We start from the raw sequence: 21,110 nt of genomic DNA, 5'->3' as shown, positions 1-21,110 counted from the left end.
ACTGACTCTTTTAGCTGCTGGAAAAGAAGATGACACATGAGATCAAACATGGCAAAATTATTTGTTTGTAGCAGCATACTAACATTTATATATCAGGTTTTTGTCTTTTACAGCATGAGGATTATATTCAGGAAGGCAGGTGGATATCTGGTATGCACCACTATTCCACGTCCTGCATGTGTCCAAAACATGCATCTTTCAGAGACCAAAAAGCAGTTTGTGTAAAGGTGGCTGGGAAATTCTAGTGCCTCAGGGCACCTACAGGTGCTCTCAAGCAGAACTTCGCAACAGAGGGAGGTCACACCTTGTCTGTTGTCAGTGTTACTTGTAACAGCGGTAAACCATGATCCAGAAAACACTCACACATTCCATTTCTGTCATCCCAGTAGAAAGTCATGTCCTTTCTGACACCTCACAAAAGGGATCTTTATAGAAAGTGTAATCTTTTGGTTTAGAGATCAGCTGCTACCTTAATACCACAGCAGATACCTACAACTCTGGAAAAAGATCACAAACAGCTACTACGCACATGCAGTTTTTATTACACAATATTTTATTGTCTCATTATTTTATCAGGAAACCTGCAATGCCGTGCTGCATGCCACAATCCTACAGAACACTCCCCCCCCCCCCAATAAAACCCCAAATCAAACAAAAAAAGCCCACACGAAACTAACAAACAAACCCTCACATCCAGAGGATTGCTGCTGACACTACCAACAGCTACACACCACATGATTTAACCTAATAAAAACACACTAGACAATGCAAGGTATTTAACATCTATCCAGCAGACACAAAGTTGGCTGTATGTTCAGTACTGTTTTCCTCAATATTTATTTCCTTAGCAGCATCAGATTGCTTCAGAACCAATTTTTACAACAGAAGATAAGAGATCACTGCCATTTCAGAACAGCTCAGAACACAAAGATTATAGGATTACATCAGTGCTCAGTCTTGGCAAAGACACTTTTTGCATCACTAAATAGGGATTTTTCAAATTGGCATCCTCGTGCCAGCATTTGAGCCCATGCACTTTTCATAATGAGTTTCTTTTTATAGTTTTATCCAGTTTTTGTCTCAATTAGTTTCCTGTCCATTTTGAAGAGTATTAAGAAATTATAGGAGATACACACACATTTTATGAGAAGAGCATGGTACAAGAAAAAAGCACAGCACAAGAAAAAATATTGGTCAGGGTAGATAGAAGTCATAAGAATTATCTTATGGAAAAAAATGTTATAATTTGGTCTATCTTACAAATATTTTTCACAAAAAACATCCCACAGAAGGAAAGGAAGTAATATTAGTTTTCATTTGTCTTGAAAGTCCTTAACTTAAGCACATAGCTTAAGACATGAGGTACCTCTCCAGGTTTCAACTACATTCCAAATTTCCTGAGAAAACATATTCTGGATACTAATCTTATTTACCTTGAAAATTCGCATTGCCAAGTACGTAAAACCATGAAATAATTCCTTAATTTCGAGTCTCTTTGGAAAACTTGTGTCATGTGTATTATATGCATTAACATATGGAGGTGGTCTCAAAAGTTATCTCATTATAAAGAAGACAATGTTTAGATTCAGCCCTGGAAACTGAAATTCTTGTTATTATACAGCAATGAGACCTATCTTTGAAAAAGAAGGCTGAAGAATGCAAATATTACTATTGTTAAAGGCTCTTTTGTCTTAATGGTAAAATAAAGGTAGTGATAATAATAGTGATATTTGTCAAGATCTGTGATTTCATGGTAAAAACTAGGCTTATCAGAATACCAAGAGTTTGGCAGGTTCAAGGAAATCTCTAATTTATTTGGAACAAATAAATCATTATTTGTTATTATTATGATATTCTGCAAAGTATAGCAGTATCCCAGGTATTAAGTGACAAAGTGTTGTTAAAAGGAAACATAGAAACAGACAAGAGAAATAAATCTGTAAATGTCAACAAAATTGAGTAAGAACAGATTACTCCTTTCCTACTTTGTATCACATTAATCATTTCTAGACCAGTCCATATTAGTTTTATCAGCTCTGACCTCCAGCTTCTCTGTGCCAGTCCCCCTCTGCAGGCTGCCCACAGCCCAAGAACAACCTAAAGGCAACAATACACCAGTAGCCCTCAGCACCAAGAGGCAAGAACAACTAAAGGCATGAGTGTGGTTATTGGTGGGCACCCCTCTTTGTACGGCACCAGGTATCGTGCTGGACCAACACACACCAGTCAAAAGAAGCCCCAAAGCACAGGGCATCAGTAAAGCCAGACCAGCTAGAGGACATCAGCTTGGTTTAGCACCAGCTTTTTCTTCAGAGCTTGCAAAAATCAAGGAGAGTCTGTTCTCCAGCTGTATGGCCTGCAGCAGAGTTTGAGCTGTCATGAAGGTACAATCAGAAACTTTGACAGGCATTTCATTCTATCACTGTAATTCCTCTTCAACAACAATTAGCAAAAAACTCTGTATCTTGCCTTCAGGGCACTAGAAGGCAAGAGCACACTGGCTTTGACCAGCATGGTAAAATCTAGTTGATTGATCACCCTAGAGGAACTGATGCTAAGAAACAATTATTCATCAGCAATTTACCTGCACAGAGGCATGCAATTTCAACAGGTACTATTTCAGTCCACATTGAGGCATAATGGGAGTTTATTCTCAAAATTTGTAATAATACATTGCTTTTATCATTATGAAATCCTGTGTGTAATTTGCATACAGTCTAGTTCCTGCTATGGTTAATGCTTTTGGTACAGTTTGCTAAAAAATGATTCAGAGCACTCCTCTCTTACAAACTACTTTAAATGCTTACCAAGGAGTGAAATGATCACAGATTTTTGTGTGGTCTTTACAGAGGCAATCATCACCAAAAAAAAATTATGCGAAGAAGAAGGATTATCACTTGTGTTTTTCAGAAAAAAAGAAACCTGAAAACCTTACAAACACTTGAGACTTCCCAGTTACTTGGAAAATGCTGTGGCATGTAAGCTGATCACTTCATCACAGGCATTACTGTTGTTATTACCATAGCTTAGTTTTTATGGCACTGTGGCAATAGAATAGTTTCATCTGAGCAGATAAGGCACTAAAATTTAAGGATTAAAGGTTTGCATTTCAAAGATTAACATGAAGTTCACAAGCACTATAAAAGTAGAGCAACTGGGCCATTACTGCATCTTCTTTAATAAAACAATAGCAACTAGTTTTAACAAATTGCTGGACTGACATCAAAATATTTGATTTTAAAATATGTCTCAGCCTAAATAGATTGAAAACTTTTGGAAGTAAACTCTTGAAATTCCTTTCATTCTGATCCAGTATTTGGTCTCCTAGACTTCAATTTAATCCAGATGCCTTTATTTGGACGAAGAATCAATTCTCCACATAAACCAAGCTCTTCTGGCTTTTGACATGATTCCACCCAAAAGCGCCGCAGGATGAGGGCTAGAAGAGTTTTCTCCTCCATTTGTGCAAAGCGCTGACCTATGAGTTACAGGGCAGGAAAAAATTAGTCATTGTCAGGTTGCATCAACAGCTGCTGCACTTGCATGCTCACAGGACTTAAGAACAGAACTAGCTTTAGGCCAAAATAAGGTTATATGCATACAAGTAACACTAGCACTTTTCTCTGCATGAAAACTCTAGACTTCTTGGGATAATCCACAGTCCATCCTCCTTCCCATAGTACACAGAACTCAAACAGCAATGTGGAAACAGTCAACCCTTCATATGGAACTACTACAAAAAACAGCCTGGTCATAACTCTTGAAAGGACTGGGCAGGAGGGGTGGATAGCAGACCAGAGCAGAAGATGCAGCACAGGGACTGTGGGGAGAGAAAAATCTCATGGTTCCATATATGTGGAGGGGAGCAAAGGAGATGCAACTGCAACAGAATGACAGACAGACCTTCCTTCAGTGATCATTAAGCCTCATACACACAGATGATTTGGTAGCACAGAGGGCAAAGTTCAATTTACAATCCAGAGACAGGTGAAGGCAGAAACATGAGAACAGAGAAACATGAAGGAAGCCAAACCAAGTGCCACAAGGTAGTTCACAAAAACTAAAAAGTGGAGATGGGACACAAAAGGCAGGGCTGAGAACTTTTTTAGGTTCTCCCCTCTGTATTATACACACAGATTTTATACACAGAAGTCTGTACATATGTACACACAATGCACTTTTGCAATTATACTAATGAAACACCTCTCCTGCACATGGTTCCTGCACACTCAGGAACTAGCTAGACATGTTATATTAAATTAGATTTCTCTTTAGAACAAGGAAAGACCTAGTTTACTGCTCTTATGGAAAAGGGCACCTACTACCAATGAGACAAATCAAAACACATCAATCGCATCCCCCAAAAACAGAAACCAAACCAAACAAACAAAACCAAAAAAACCAAAAGAAGTAATATTTCCCATTATCGTAACAGCATGACAACATTTGGATGCTCCCCATCTACACTTAAAATCAGTGTAGGGAACAGTTTTTTCACATGTTCTACAATATAAACAACACTGCCTCTACTTGAAGCACACATAAAATCCAAGCGTCACAGTGGCATCTGAAAGTGCTAATGAGTTCTGGGATGACAGAGAAAACACCAAATCAAATACAGTGTCAGAAATAGGGAAAGAATACATCAGTTGCAGATTGCATGCTTTGGACATCCAGCTCAGAACCTGAGAGAGACAAATGAACTGTTCCCAGAGCAAAACAGGTGCAGGACATGTGTCTTCTCTCACTCTGTGTTGCTGACATTGAGAATCAGAAATTAGGAAGCAATCATGTCCTAACACAGGAGCCCAATAACATGCTGCCAGGGTGCACAGCAGTGAGGAAGAAACATCAGCAGGAGACACACTTGTCCCTAGGAAGAAAGGAAATCCCTTGGAAGAAACAAATGGGGCAGCTCAACAGCATCAATATGAGTCTATGAATTAAACTCTTCTGAGAGAATTCAGGTCCATCTAATGGAAGTGTGTGGCCTGCAGGACACACTGCCCAGATTCAGAGGTGGGGAATGAGGAAGAACACTATACAAACAGTACTCATTGCTGTCTCAGTTACCACATTCAAAAGCAGAACCTTACAAGGGCTTCCTCTCCAGATACATACCAATGCAGTTCCTGGGACCAGCTGAGAAGGGCACATAAGCGTATGGGTGCCTTCCCTTAGAATTTTCAGGGAAGAATCGCTCAGGCCTGAACTCTTCCGGGTCAGGGAAGACCTCAGGGTCTCTATGCAGGGCATAAGTTAGAACTACGACATTTGCACCTCTTGGTACCTGATATCCCCCTAAAGAGAGGCGAGAAAGGGAGAAGAAGAGTCAAAAAACCAACAAACAAGTGACTTCCTACACACAACAGAACAGTAAAAAATAAAACAATGCTGCCCTTTTCTTGGGAAACATCTCCACTGCAGAAATGCTAACACAAGAGAAAGTGGCAAAGACAGAACACCACTTACTAATGCAGCAATCCTCTCTCAAGGTACGGGCAAACATGGGAACTGAAGGGTAGAGACGAAGAGCTTCTTTCACAACACATTCAAGGTATCGAAGATTCTTCAAATCCTCCGTTGTAATGGGACGTTCAGTATTGTCTGTCCAAAAACAAATAGAGGGATGACCAAGACCAAAACTCCCCATCTTTGGCTAAACAAACTCATCCTGGATCCCCCCAGAAACTCTCATCATGCACCAAGACTACATACAAGAAGGTGTTACAAATATATTATACATGCATATCTTGCCCCAAAGACATAAGTTGGTTGTACACCCCAACAGACCTTCCCACACCCATCCCAAGCACCTCTAACTGCTGAAAGTTCCAGAAGGGCCACAAGGCATGCTCTTAAATCCCCTTCTACTTCTAGGCTTTTAACACATTTCCACTCACAAATGCAGCAAAACCCCAATGAAGGGGGAATGGAGACTTACCAAACACCTGGTCCAATTCCCTGTGAACCTTCTTCTGAATTTCCGGATTATGTCCAAGCAAGTACAAGACCCAGTTCATAGCAGCTGCTGTTGTATCATGGCCCTACAGGTCCAGATTTACAAAGACATTAATTTCAACTCTATTCCCATGTACCAGCGGGCTTTGTAAATACTTAGATGTGCAGTTAGTATGAAAAGTGAGACTTATTAGGCCCATCACCATGATAAAAACAAGAATCAAGAGTGAATTATTCAACTCACTAACTATCAGGATAAAGGTGATCCACAATTGTTCTGACAAAAGAGGAAAGTATTGAAATAACCCAAGCAAAATCCCTTTCTTCTGATTCTCTGGAGCTGCATGAACTATCAGTATCTACACAATTAATCAGATGTATATTCATCTTTTTGATTACCGTCCAGTCAACATCTAGGGGGAGGCAGTGACTGTCACAGGAGAGATACAATGGACACAACTTGTAACCTTTTCAAAAGTATCTAAAAATTGTTTTATGAGACACAATACAGTAGCCATAGAGGAAAATACTTGGTTTTCTGTGGGAAGGGAATCAATTAATAATTCCCAGCACTGTGGAAAGGAGAGACAAAATAAGAACCAAAGAAGGGGGGGAAAAAAGCCATAAAAAAGGGAAGAATAGAAAAGGGAAAACTTGACCATAAAAGGATTTTGATAGTAAAAAAGCACACTTGTGGTGAAGTTCAGGATGCTGCTGTAGTACAGAAATGGCAAGATGAGAAGAGAGTTTCTTCAGGTTACAACAATAATAATATGATTCTATGAATTAAGCTCTTCTGAGAGAACTCAGGTCAATCTAATGGAAATGTGTGGAAAACTTGTGAAAATCTTCTTCAGATCCTCCCTTGGGGAATCAGACAAGAAGACGGGCCTTGAAGATAATCAGAGGGATGGGACACGTCTCCTATGAAGACAGGCTGAGAGAGTTGGGGTTGTTCAGCCTGGAGAAGAGAAGGCTCTGGGAAGACCTGATTGTGGCCTTTCAGTACTTAGAGAGGACTTACAAAATAAAAAAAGAGGGAGTGTGCTCATTTTACATGAGCAGGTACTTATGAGCAGGACAAGAGAGAATAATTTTCAACAAAAAGAGAAAAATTTAGATTAGATGTTAGGAAGAAATTTTTTAGTCAGAGATTAGTGAAGAACATGTTGGCTAGAGAAGTTTTGAATGTCCTGTTTCTCAAGGTGTCCAGGGCCAGGTGGGATGGGGGCCTGGCAATTAAATCCCTGAATTGCCAGGCCCCCTGACAAATTGATGACATCCCTGCCCATAGCAGGAGGGTTGTAACTAGATGATTTTTAAGGTCCTTTCCAACCCAAGCCATTCTAGGACGAGTTTCTCCACAATGAAGCACTGATGCACAGTGGACAACAGAACCCGAAGACTGCAGGCAATGTAGCAAGGGAAAAAATGTGAGATGACATGACAAAATGCAAGTCAAAACGGTGAAACTATTTAGAGCTCTCTTCAGTATTAATGAAGTTTGCAAAAAAAGGCAAGAGCCCACGGTCCATGTCAGCCTTTAAGTTTTCATTTTGCTCCTGCTTTCATGAGTAGACCCTGCTCACACAGGCAGGGTCTACCACATGTGCGTTGTCCAAAGTTTTTCCAGGGCATACCAGTGCATCTATCCTACCTCTGTAGAATAGAAACATTGAGATTTTCTCTTAGGCTTCCAGGGCTTAAGTAACATCATGCTAAAAGCAACCTCCTGAACTATGGCAAGAGTCACCACCTGAAAATTCTGAATCTTGGGTTTGGAAAGAAAAAACCAAACAAAAAACCCCAGCAAATAATACCTTCCAAAATAAAAACAACAACAACGGAAGAACAATAAACCAATGAGTTCTTTGGTTACCTCAAACATGAAAGTATCCACTTCCTCACGAATGTCCCTGTAGCTCAATTTTTTCCCTTCATCATCTGTTGCACTCAGCAGCATATCCAAGAATGCTTTTCTCTTTTTGGAACCACTTTCTTCAGAGTTACCATCATGTTTCTTTTGCTGGGTGTTTTTAAGTTCTTCAGCTTTTTCTGCAATGACCTGAGATTAGAACCATTATATTAGATATGATGAATTCAGCACAAGCTCACCGTCTGCCTCATAGAGTTTTGTCCTAACTTATCAAAACAACTTCCATCTGTAGCACTCTACACAAGCTGGTTAGCACAGCTGTGAGCATTTAATTTAACTGACTTTTTATTAGCAGTGAATTATGACCAAACTTTCTTGCCCCTTGAACAGCCTTTGTGCAATCAAGAAAATAGATAGCCAAACTACATAAACAACTTAGGGGCCATCAAGAAGTGTAAACATATCCAGAGTATCTGGAACACAACAATAATGAATGCCAACAATGATAACAGTATATCAAAAAAATCACCAGTGTGACCACATTAATCACCAATAAGATCTTCTCTATCCCATCTGAGAACTAAGATCTCAATTCCAACCTCCAAAAAACTCAGGAAACAGAAGAGGAGCCAGGGCATCCCAGAATGATGTGTCAAGGCTACACACAGCGTTGCTGAATTCACTACACTAAAGCTTCCCAAATTCTCTCCAGTATGAGAGCAATGGCTGAATTTCCCTTTTTTAGGTCAAAGCACAGACCCAGTAACAGACATAAATTTCTTATTGCTGCAATTGTTGTTGCAAAGTCAAAACAGAACCCTTCAACAAGCTGGCATTGCTCTTAAAAACAACAAAATAATTTAAAAGGGTGTAGAGTATGCATTTCTGTTTGAAGGAATCACTGAATGGAAGAAAAAAATACAGTTCCATGCACACTCATGGTTTTCCTCACTGTACACACACATGTGTCATATATTGACTAATCCTTCACCTCAGTGCTTGGTCTCAGCACCTACACAGGTGCAATTATTATTTATGGTCCTTTGTCATCTTCTATGATTTGGTTGCTTATATTCTTCAGTGCACCAGCCCAGCATGGGAAGAGTACAAGTGTTAAGAGCCTCTCTCATGACTCACTGCTGCAATTTCCAATTAAAGGAAGCAAGAAAAAACAACACAATGTGGCTCATTATATGTAGCCAAAGATCAAAGATTATTTCCTTTGTCAAAGACATTGATACAATGACATCATGGGGTACATGCATAGGGAAAGCAGCCTCTCTGATAACATCCTAATAATAGATTTGGGAGGGCAAACTTTGGCAAGAATAATGTAGGAATTATTTGGTGAGAGAAAGGGCTGTTACTTCTAGAGTCTAACAAGGTGAGAGAACACTTTATTTTATGCCAAGTGAGTAATGCATGCTTAATGATTTCTGTATCAGAGTGTCTTACTGCTGATGTGGGGACCTGCATGTGTTTGCTCCTCTCAGCAGTTCTGTTCTGAATAGGGGAAAATGAATACAGGCTTCGGTTTCTGAGGGCTGAAACCAGTGGCACTACCATGCAGATCCCTATGTTTAGCTCACTGCTCCAAACTTGGCAGTGAGCCAGAGCATGTCATCCAGATGTGGAGCCTTTCAGGCAAAACAAGAGTTCAATGAATTTCTGTTGTTTGTTTCAGTTGTCAAGGACCTGCAAGTTCTGGCACTCCGTTGGAGTAGCCTACTTTCTTGCTTAAATTAAGCAGAGATCTTAAAAGGGAAGTTAGCTCTTGTCTTCTTTTCAGGGAATTCCTCAGCATCACAATAGAGTGACAGCATATCAAGGAGGCTGAACCTCATCCCCATCTGGAAGATCTGAGTGCAAAACGTTAATCCAACAATGAAAATTATCATTATAAATATTATAATTAATATTTTTTTAAAATACTCTATACCGTATCTGTAAAATTGTGAAGGATGTTGAGCTTCCTCTTGTGCTCTCTTCCTTCTTTGAACAATACATACAAAAAGTCAGGCCAAAGCCAAGGGCTCATCTGTCGCCGTTGGATTAGATCACTCATCCTAGGGGCAAAACAATTTTATCATGTAACATTACTTGACAAAAACAACAAATTATAGCACATTTCAAGAACAACAAACAAACAAAAAAAAAAAAACTCACCAACTTCTATGTACCCTAATGAAGTAGAACTTAACATATTGTGTAGCTTTAAACCCATTATCTGAAAGGAAGGCCATTCTCATTTGTGTCTTGATTTTAGACCATCTCAAAATTTCTGTTATTTATCCCAGCATCATCATGTTTTATTTCTTTAAGTATTGATCCCTGAGAAGGACAGCACATTCTCATTTAATCTTGAATCCTCTTGAAACAGTCCTATTAAGTCATCAAATCCCATCACATTCCCACTTCAGCAAAGCATTGGCAGTGTTGTAAAGACTACTCATGACAGGCTCCCAAAATACCTGTCCCAAGAACTCAAACAGTTTCTGAGACCATTGCATTCCTACTTGAATATCCAGACACCAGACCACACATTAAAGGACTTAAAATGTATTTAAAATGAAAAATATGAGACTTCAAGTATGCTCCAACACAAGTGGAGTACATTTGGAAGGGCTGATTGTCATTGCTATTCAGCTCTTGCACATGCTTTAGCTGCAGAGGAGTAATTATTACCGACTTCAAGCACACTTGTGCTACAATTTGGAAAAGGCCAAGGAACCAATGATAATCAAACCCTTCAGATCTACCCCTGTTTTTTATCACACCTGTCTCAACAAGCTCCATCAAAAGTTAGGAGTGAGATCATAGAATCACAGATTCATTTAGGGTGGAAAAGACCTTTTATATCATTGAGTCCAACTGTTAAACTAGTGTTAACCCAGTCCATTGCTACACCATGACCCTATGTGCCACAGGAACATGTCTTATCAACCACCTCCAGGGTATTCAGTGACTCAGGATTAGTCTGTTCCAATGCTTTACATCCCTCCCTCTCTGACTCCCTGGCCTTCCTTCCTGACACCAGCAGCATTAATTCCAGCTCAACTGAAAAATAACTAGGGAAAATGTGTGTTTACCTGTAGATAGCAGAAACATAGTCAGAATCCTTATTCTTCTGGGCACCCACATTCCTGCCCATTGCTGTTTCTAGAAAGAAAACATCAACATTTCACAAGTACAAAGTGAAATGCAATGTACACAATGAGTTACTACTACTCCCAGCTTCTATCACCACCATCCCTTTGACAAGTGAATGCACATATCCCTTTGAGCTTTCTTTGTAGTTCCATGCCCAGGAATCCTGCTCCTCAAGAAAACCTCACTTCAGACTGCTACCCCTGTCCTGCCAGTCCCAAAACTCAGCTGCTCAGTTGCAAGTAGTAAACCCTGGGAAAAAGGTTGGGAAGGATGAAAATGTATTTAAAAAATATGCAGGGACATTTCTCTTCAATCATCTTACACAAACTGGCACAGCTAAATTCATGATCTTCTGCATCATTCAGAATTCTACCACAATAACTGAACGTGACTTACCACAAATAATATCAAGGGCACACAGAGTGATGTCCATAAAGACATCAAATGGCTCCTTGTCAACATGCTTCTCAAGTTTCTTCACCAAAATATTTCCTTGTTCATTCATGACTTCTAGGAAGTCACTCAAGATTGCAAAGTGGAATGTGGGAGTTATCATCTTCCTCCGTGACCGCCACTTGTCTCCAGTGCTATAAAATTAATGGGGAGCAGGAAGGATAAAAAACTCCAAGCCAAAAATAATATCCTCACCATTACAGGAAGTACCCAGTGAATACTGCAGCCTGGAAGAGATGGACACACTGTAGATGTCTCTTCAAGCTGTTAATAGCACCCCACAGAAGCAGCAAATGGAAATATTTCTTGCTCCAGGTCTCTTGGAAGCAGAAGCCACCATTTCTTCAGCTGATCTCAACCAGTGGAAATACCAAAAAGCCTCCAGACAGTACATCCTTGTTAGTCAGTGCACAGGCTCAGAGGGACCAAGCAGAAGCCAGCCAGAGGCCAAACCAGCTATTCAGCATCAAGGCCTCAACCACCCCACCCTCTCTCTGAATCAGTGGTTGTGCTTGCCTCCATTCACTGACCATGAAATGAGGCCTGCAGAGAACTAGGGCCTAGAGACATCATGAAAATTACTGCCTCAAGGCACGGCTACAATCTACTTCCTTGGAGACAGGCAATCACTTCCCACATGCAAGTGACAAGCATGGAGCCATAGTGAGTGTCACCAGCTTCCTGGGGGTCCCTGTTCACTTTTTCTAAATAACGTGCCCCAGCTGGTACTTCTGCTTACACAGTAAAACTATCACACCACTGCCCCTGTTAACTTGCTATTAGGGCACTCCACAGGCCAGCATAATTGCTTGCTGTCTGCCACTGCTGCCCTAATCAGCAGAGACTGGAACATTCTGGAACATTCTCCTCCTTCTTGTGTTTTTGCAAGCACAAGAAAGTCAAAATACCTCTGTACATCTATGGAAGATAAAACAACCAGTAAGGAAGAACACTGAGGATACACCATGCCTGATGCTCATGGACTTCACCTCTGCACTCTGCTACTGATTAATTACTGCCTTCTTACAGGCCATGAACAAAACTCAGGATAAAATGCATGCCTTGTCCTCTCATGTGAACTTGTACTTCCCATACCATATGATCACAGCTGGCTTTTACAATACCATGGTCCCATCATAAAGCATGAGGAGTCCACCTCTGAGGGCTCCAAACAAGCAACAAAGTTAACCACTAACACTGGGACCTGGACCTTTTTTCAAAAACCCAGAAGAGGCTCAAAGGTACCAAAGACAATCTATACTTACCTTGCTCTGACTAGTGAATATCTGCATCATCCAAACCAATCCTTCCTTTGCCCTTCCAAGACTGGAGGACACCAAACCCTTATACCACTGCTCCTCCCTTTCTCCACTCCTGATTTATGCTTCTACCCAGGCTCATTTCTCACGACCCTCTACTTCATGAATGAAATAAAGGAAAGGGTGCACATACTCTCCAATCTACCCCAAAGCATCACCAACCTCAGGCCTATCCTACTGGTCTGCAATATGACCAGCTGAGATAAGCTAAGCAATGCACACAATCTCTTTGTTCAGAAATACATACAGCATTCCTGCCACCAAGACCTCTTCTTATCATATACCCTGCAAATTTCAAAAAGGCAGCAGTGCACCTTCACTTCATTTTACATTATACCTTGTCAGAAGTCCAGTGCCCAGCCATGGATGCAGGAATTCATATAGGTATGATTTTTCTAGAAGTTTTGAATTGTTCAGAATAACCTGTCAGAAAAATGAACAGTGAGGAAAAAATATTACTTATTAGATGGAGAGAGATTTCTTCACTATTTCTTCAATAAACACTCCAACAGAGAAACAACGCTGTCTTACTAGATCAAGGACAATCCCTGTCAGCAGCAAAACTTATGACTATATTTCATGGCATCAAAACAGACCCACTAAGTTTTAATGCAGAAGTCTGTCAAAGAGACACAAGCATTGCAACCTGAATTTCATAATGTTCTATCCTTATTTCAGTGGTCCCATATTCCCTGCTATCTGCTTGTTTGTTCCGATCTTGGGAGCAGAAGCTTTCACACATGTGAAAACCAAGCTAAAGGAGATGCTTCTTTGAAGCATTCATTTTCAGGTCATCTTCAATATTCCCCCCCAATGCCCTCTGACTATGCCTTTTTATATTCCTTTACTTTAGGCCTTTGTTTACCACTAACTCAGAGGACTATCCCAAAGCAAATCACTCCAAGCCCCTTTTAACAAAAATTACATTGAGGTAATAGAAAGTAACATGTTGGGCACTGCTCTGCATCCAAGTAGAATAGACAGGAGACCAGCACACTCACCTCCACACTGTCAGGGTGATACAAAAATATGGCAGGCACTGGTCCTATCCAAAGTTTGAACAGTGGCCAACTTCTGAACTTTTCAGTATAAAACTCTATCTGTTTAAAAAAATCTGGAATAGAAAATCAGAGTAGAGCTTCAACAAGGGGGATTTACAAAATAAGCAAGGCTTCTGTAATGAACTCTAGCACCATGAGCCCTGCAATTATGATTTTCTTGTAGTTTTAACCTGCTGCTCTGACCTATTAGCATATTTTACACCTGTGGACTGTACAATTCAGGTATCCTAACCTCTTCAGGCACAGAAGAGCACCATTTATGCCACAAATCAACCTGAGGGATACCACTGCTATCCAGCTGCCAGTTGGACTTCACACCAGTGAGCTCAGCAAACCAGTAAATATTCCTCCCACATTCTTTTGCAATTATCCAGTCCACATCTTGTCAATTCAGCTATACAGAAAGCATGGGAGATAGCTGAATCTATTGGCAGGGTAAGAAGAGTCGATGGTGTTTGATTTACTTCTAAAAGGTCTTTGACACTATCTCATCACAGAGGACAATCAGGTTCATTCCAAAATATTAGAGTGGGGGCGTCTCTCAGGATGTTCAAGGATTAAACACTTCTTTGCCCTTTCAGAAACAAGCTTAAACAAATGATACCTTTACAAGCCTGTGCAGAGTTGAAAATTCAAAGGTCTCCAATTCAAAGATAAAAAAAAGAAACATAAAAAATTAGTTTCCTAATAGATGTCCAAATACAGCTTTCCCTAGACTTACAAAAAGTTCTAATGGCACCTCATTCACCACGATTCAGTGTCAGATTATTTCACTATTTTTAAAATATTTTTCCAAACGTTGCTGTGATTAAAATAGCACATCTTCCAGCAACTGTCTAGTAATACCAACTTAAAAAATCTTTATCATATGAAAAGTTATTTTCATTCCTGTTATAGGACCTTTTTAAAAGTTTTTTTTGTTATATTTTTAATGAAAAAGATTATAAACCACAAACGTCACTCATTTTTACATAAATAAACAAGAACAAAGAAGGCTGGACACAGGAGCTATGTGATTCCTTAACTAAAACACGGGAGCTATGTGATTTCTGCTAACAAATGAGATTAGGAACTACACAGGACATCAGAGTTCACATCAAATTGCTTTCTGGAGACAGAAGCAATGTTCCAGTTTGCTTTGGATTTTTAAATTTTTTTCTTAAAAGAGGATAAGAAAAAAAAAAAGGATTAATCTCTCAGTCCAGCTCATATAAACATCCTATCATCCTCCTACTGCTTCCCCAAAGTCAACTTTGTGGAAATCTGCCTGCCGTCACATCCACCACAGACATCTCATATTTGTCCTTAGATATGGGACTGGATCCAGAGGAAAGATATGACAGTGTGCCTTGTGAACAGAGGCACCATGTCTCAGTATGGGCCAGCACTGGGCAATTTGCATTCCAATGCTGTACTCTCACTTGACTTCACCATGCACCCATGACCCACTAGTCTCTCTTCTGGCAGCATACACAGTAGCACAGCCAGTAACACGTGCACAGAGCAGAACTGGCAAACACAGGCATCACAAACACACACAGAGTAGTGTGGCAGCAGACTCAGCAACACTTTCATACCACAAACTTCTTAAGAAATATGTTCCTGTTAAAATACAAGTACCAAATGGAAAGGGAACATCTAGCACATTAGTGCTCTCTCATGCACCTGGCAAAAAGAAGGTCCCATTATCCAGTTCAAGAATAAAAGGATTTGATTTTTAGTGATGCACTATAAATGCTCAGCAAGTTCTTTCACACTCAACACATAAATCTAAGTCACAGATGATTCTGGAAGTGAGCCCAGGTAAAAAAAACCTTGGCATCCTAAAGTCCCTTGCACATGCTTGCTTGGGGGAAGGTAATTGTTTCAAGCTTTGCTAGGATCACAGCCAAAAAAGTCATGAGAACCTAGTGCTCAGCTTTGTGAAGCAGCATTTCCTGCAAGACCCCACAGCACACCTCCCTCTCACACAAACACATTCCACAGCGTTCATGCTCCACCCTGCCAACAACTAAACGGTCTGAGCCCAGCAGCAGCTGCTGTCAGATTTAACCTCCTGTTAGTCTTTGAGACCAATAATAATGCCACATTTATGCAGGTCCTCTCCTTTCCTCTTCACTGCCCACTCCTCACACTGTTCCCCTCTGCAGATTGCCTGGAGAGACCTAAAGGCAACAGCACATCCTCTGATACCCACTCCCACAGCTCAGCCACAAAAGCACCTCACCCCCACTGGCTCCTGCAGCAAACCCCAGGCAGTGCAGGGACCTCACAGCTGGGCTACAGTGGAGCTGGCATTACCTTCTCCTTTCCGCTCAAAGAGCAGGGCATTTCCCACCACAGGATAGCAGGGGCTGACACCAGGGATGGACTTCAGCATCCGCCATTGCCTCCAGTATTCCATCAGGGAGGGCAGGGAGCACACACTCACTACTGTCAAAAGCAGAGCAATGATCCCAGCTCCCCATGGCAGCAGCTGGGGTCTCCCTGAGAGTCCTTCCACGACATCCATCATCACCTCTCAGCCTCTTGCTCTGAGCCTTGATCCCTGCTGCGAAACTGGCGCTGCCTGTACTAAGCACTGCAGAAAAGTTGGCCAGAAGAGCAGGAGGTGGAGCCACCACACTGGCCACTGGCGTAGCTTCTTGCCAAGAAAATAAACAGAGTTGAAAGACACTCTTACGGAGACATTGCGTTCTAGCATTTCCTGGTGTCAGGCAAGCCAGAGGAAACAGTCACTGCCCTCATTTGGTTCGAGCCAAGTGATGAGCGAGAATGTTCTTTGCAGGCCCATGCAATACCTCACAAGGAAAAAACAAAGCACCATCAAGAGAATAAACACCTTTTTGCTGATTTGGGATAGATGAGTTTTCTCAATATCATCTTTCTCAATCTGTTCTCAGGTGCTCAACACCATTTTGCCATAGAGAACTGCTCCAGTGCTGTCTAACATGATAACTAAAGGGCCAGATGGAGAATACCCTTTTTCAGCTGGTTTGATGGCTTCAAGGGGTTACAAAAACCAAAGGCCATAAAGACCCCTGATCAACAGCAGCACTGCAAAGCACAGTGATGCTTCTCAGCACAAATAGCCTTTACTGATCGCGTTGTTGAAGGCACAGGCTAAAGGGTGCCAGTAAAACAACTGGCAGCACCAGCACCTATGCCCCAAATTGCAAAGTGCCTGGGTACTCACAGTACCAAACCCACCATATACACTGCTGCCCCTCCTGCCTCAGGAGGATCCAGGATCTCTTCTCACTGCTGCAGGGCTACTCAGCATCTGTTTCTCAAAGTGGGTGCTCAGAAACCTTTTGGTCAAAAAGAATTTTGGTAGAGGCAGCATGGTTCACAGCCAATTCACAAAACTTCATCTCCCAAATAAAGCACAAATCGTATGTGTGTATGGCCATAGTCACATTTATCTTCTTTGCTTTGTACCAAAAAGCAAAAGCATTTTTGGCAAATCAACAAATAGCATAAACAAAACAACTAAAATAAAAAATATAAACAGAAAGCTCAGAACATCAGAAGTTAAATAAGTTTCTGTGACCCTTGGCATCAGAGGGGGGTAAATTTTGGCACTTTGTCCTTGCAATCTCCCAGCAGAGACTATCATAAACGCTGATTGTTATATCCTTCTGCACAGTAAACAGCTTGAAATGAACTTTGCTACTCTTGCTGTTATTTGTAATGGTTTTCTGACAGAAAGCAGCAGATATATACCCAGTCTTGCAAACACATAGGCAAGTTAGACAATAATCAGTCCCCTCTTTTGTTCAGGTGACAACCTAAGAAGCAAGCAAGCACACAGGACAAAGAGACTCACCTTTTGTATTTTTAACATGGAGATCAGCTGAATAATTATACTCTCATATTTACAAAAAGTCTTGCAGTTTGTTGCCTTAATTGCACCAATAATTAGATTAAGTGGCTATTTGTGCTTCTGAGTCAAAAATCTGTATTTCTAACTGCTGATTACTCCTTCTACAGGAAAAACAAAAAACCCAAACACCAAAAACCAAAAAAAACCTGTGAAACAGCAAGGAGAAGGTGGAAAGGCATTGGAAAAGCAGTAGGGAACACTGCAAAGCAAACATTGCAGTATCCTGCCAGCAGCTGGCAATGGTGATGATGTTAATAAAAGCCAGCAGAAACACTGGAATGAGACATATATATATATATATATATATATATATATATATATATATATATATATGTCTCAGATAGATATATACCCAAGAAACAAGAAATGAGAGGTCTAGCACCTTTGAGGCTTAATTATGTTACCAAGACTTGGAATCATAACAAAACTTGGAGGGTGTTCTGTAGGAAATAAGTTTTCTACCATATTGTGATCAGCATTTCCTTTTCACCCTGAGAACTATTGTTCAGTGTAGGATTTCTGTGAGCACTCCACTGGTTAGTGAATCTTTGCTTTTATAAATGCTTGTAACAGTGCAAACCTGCTCTTCTTCAGCCTCTTGCCTAAGTGGAAGCCTATCTACCTGTGCTGGCAGAAGACAAGCAACTTGATAGGCAGCTGTCACCATGAAACACAATGACAACATAGGCTTCTGCTAGTCCCTAGAATGAAGCCTGGATTCTTCAAGAAGAAAAACTAATAAAATCATCATTAGCAGCAAGAAAAACAAAACAAAACAAAACAAAAACAAAGCAAAGCAAGTCTAAAGCAGATCTGATACAACAGAGGGGGGGCGGTTCCTGCTGGCTCCACTGCAGAACATAGCTGAGCTCAGCAGCCAAGCTGGACAGAAGAGTACACAACTCATTCTGAAAAACTGTTTTTTCTTAAGAAAGGCTTTCTTAGAAAGAGCTTCTTTCTTTCTAAACACACACCATTGCAACATGATTAACCCTTATCAGAAAGCTAAAAATAATTTGGCTATTTGTAGACAACAATAGCTATCACCGAGACAAAGAAAACATAACACAGTATGTCTCCATTTCAAAATATGTCATCAGCTGGACAGGTGGAGAGCTCAGAGATCTCACCAGTCCTCAGAGAGGAATTTTAGGGCCTGATACTAAATTTCATGCCCAAACAAGGCTACTAAAGCTTCATACCCGAAATCTAGTCTTCCAAGAACAAATCCCTGAGAAAGACTCCAGCTTCAAATCCTTCTGTGGGCGCTTTCTCACACAGGTAAAGGATATTAAAAGCATTTGTGAGACAGAGACCACAGCTGTTTTTCAGAGACACTGACTGGATTGATACCACCTCCATCAAGCATACCTTGCTTGGTTTCTGCAACCTAGGGTTCACTGCAGCAACTCTTTAGTTCCTTCACTACAAGACATTTTGCATGAATGAATTATCCGCAACAGAATACAAAAGCCTGCCTGCTAAGAAATCATAATCTTCCCTACCACGATAAAAATGTGACTTATAACAACAGAGACCACCACTCATGCCCCAGAACACAGACCACTGCTTCAAAGCAATTCTGATAAGGTGTTAGTTATGTTTGCATAACTAATAGACAATTAACACTAAGTAGCTACCGAAGCACCACACCTGTGTTATTCATCAATTTTTCCAGGAAGGTGCGCACTCCCAAGCTGGCTGATCACAACTCCTCCAAGGTCACAAGTGAAGATTCCGCCCACTTCTCTGTGATTTGGCTAGATTGTACAGGGCCTCCTCTTGCTAAACTCCAGCAAGTTTAAAGAAAGAAAGTAGCAGCATGCAACACACTACATGAAGTGAGCCAGAAGTCATGAAGAATGAATAAACAGGGCAGTTTAAGGCTAGGAAAAACTTGTGGGGCACAGAAGCACAGCACTGCAAATCTGCTCCCTGCATTCTTGCAGCATGGAAGATTTGGTATCAGTATTCGCTCTAGGAAGTTCTTTGTCCACATTTCATGGACATGCACATAACACAGTCATAGCTGTACATCCTCTTAGAAGCTGTTGTGGGTTAGCCTTGGCCAGCAGTCAGATCCCCCATTCAATCCCCTCCCTCAACACGACAAAAAAGCTTATGAGCCAAAATAGACTGAAAGATTGCTTATTGGTTACCATCATGGGCAAAACAGAGGCAAATTTGGAAATTCAATTTAATTTATAGGCAATTAAAAACAGATCATGAGGAAGCTAAAAACAAAGACAAAAGTTCCTCTCTGCTGCTCCCTCCTCCCTCTTTTCTTCTGCTCCAGCATAGGTTCTCCACATGCTGCTGAGGAATCTCTGCTCTGGAACCTGGAGCACTACCTCCTTCTCCTTCAGAGCCTGGTGTTTGCACTGCTGTTTCCCACTCTTTTCCCTCCCCACACTTCTCTGTTTAGCATTTTTTTGTACACTTGTAAATACTTTTTCACTGAAGTGCCACTGGTTTGGCTGCTTAGCTCAGCTGTGTCCTGCAGTGGATCCAGAGTGGAGCCAGCAGGAACTGTGTTCTCCTCTCTAGCCTTTTCTCAGAGAGGCCACCCCAGTAGCAGCCCTGCTACTGACACCATGACCTCTCTACTCAGCTGAAAAGCCTACCATGAAAACAATCACAGGACTGAAAGGGAAATTAGGGGTGAAATATCCTTCACATCACCCCCTAGTGAGACCAGAAATGTCAGCTACAAAGTGATGGATGCATGAAAACTGTCAACAACATTAAATATTTGGGAACTATACAGGTGCTTTTCCTTATAATGTTCAGGGAAGAATCACTCAGGACTAAACTCCTCCAGGTCAGGGAAAACCTCAGCAGGGCACAAGTTATAACAGATATAACAAGTTATAACAGGAATATTTGTACCATTCAATACTTGATATCTTTCACCTAGGAGAAAAGGGAAAGGAAGAAAGATCAAAACAGCAAATAGTAAGCTATCTATAACTGCTTTACCATAAAATAAAAAAGAGAAAAACCCTACCCTTTACCTTGAAAACTTTCTAAGTACTCTCTCCTGCAGATATTGTAGCACACATTCCAGCCACCTCCGGCTACTTAAAACCCTAGAATGGCCACACGGTGCATTCCTATCTCAATTTCTTCAATCTTGATAAAGGAGGAATGGAAAACTTACCAAACACCTTGTCCAGTTCTCTGTGAATCTTCTTCTGGGTTTCAGGATTACATCCAAGTAAGCATAAGGCCATGGCAAGGGTGTGCAGATGAAGTTAGAAAAGCAAAACCTCAGCTCAAATGGAAATTTGTGAGATGTCAAAAACTACAAGAGTTCTTCAAGTACTATCATGGCTTAGACCATGACAAAGTACCATGCATACACCCTACCCCAGTGGAACAGAGTAGAGTTATCAGGAAAAAAA

At 40.9% G+C, this 21,110-nt stretch overlaps 1 protein-coding gene across 3 annotated transcripts; it reads right to left on the bottom strand.

Annotated features, from left to right (window-relative positions):
• Positions 1-519: 519 nt before the first annotated feature.
• Positions 520-21,096, bottom strand: CYP4V2 (cytochrome P450 family 4 subfamily V member 2). 3 transcript variants are annotated; one of them, XM_077177461.1, is made up of 11 exons: positions 20,867-21,096; positions 13,761-13,873; positions 13,097-13,182; positions 11,384-11,574; positions 10,927-10,996; positions 9,777-9,903; positions 7,841-8,026; positions 5,945-6,047; positions 5,473-5,607; positions 5,122-5,301; positions 520-3,478 (listed from the first exon to the last, which is right to left on the bottom strand). In XM_077177461.1, exons 1-11 carry the CDS (start codon positions 20,937-20,939, stop codon positions 3,300-3,302), a joined length of 1,443 nt encoding a protein of 480 aa, XP_077033576.1. In that variant the 5' UTR covers positions 20,940-21,096; the 3' UTR covers positions 520-3,299. The 3 variants fall into 3 exon arrangements, with proteins under 3 accessions (XP_077033576.1, XP_077033577.1, XP_054489150.2); XM_077177462.1 differs by lacking the exon at positions 20,867-21,096 and adding an exon at positions 19,360-20,831; XM_054633175.2 differs by lacking the exon at positions 20,867-21,096 and adding an exon at positions 16,122-18,003.
• Between the last annotated feature and the right edge of the window lie 14 nt (positions 21,097-21,110).

The sequence above is a fragment of the Agelaius phoeniceus genome, chromosome 4 (assembly GCF_051311805.1).
Source record: "Agelaius phoeniceus isolate bAgePho1 chromosome 4, bAgePho1.hap1, whole genome shotgun sequence".
Classification (NCBI taxonomy): Eukaryota; Metazoa; Chordata; class Aves; order Passeriformes; family Icteridae; genus Agelaius; species Agelaius phoeniceus.
The sequence above is the reverse complement of the archived record's forward strand: the minus strand, read 5'-3'. Positions and strand labels throughout refer to the sequence as shown.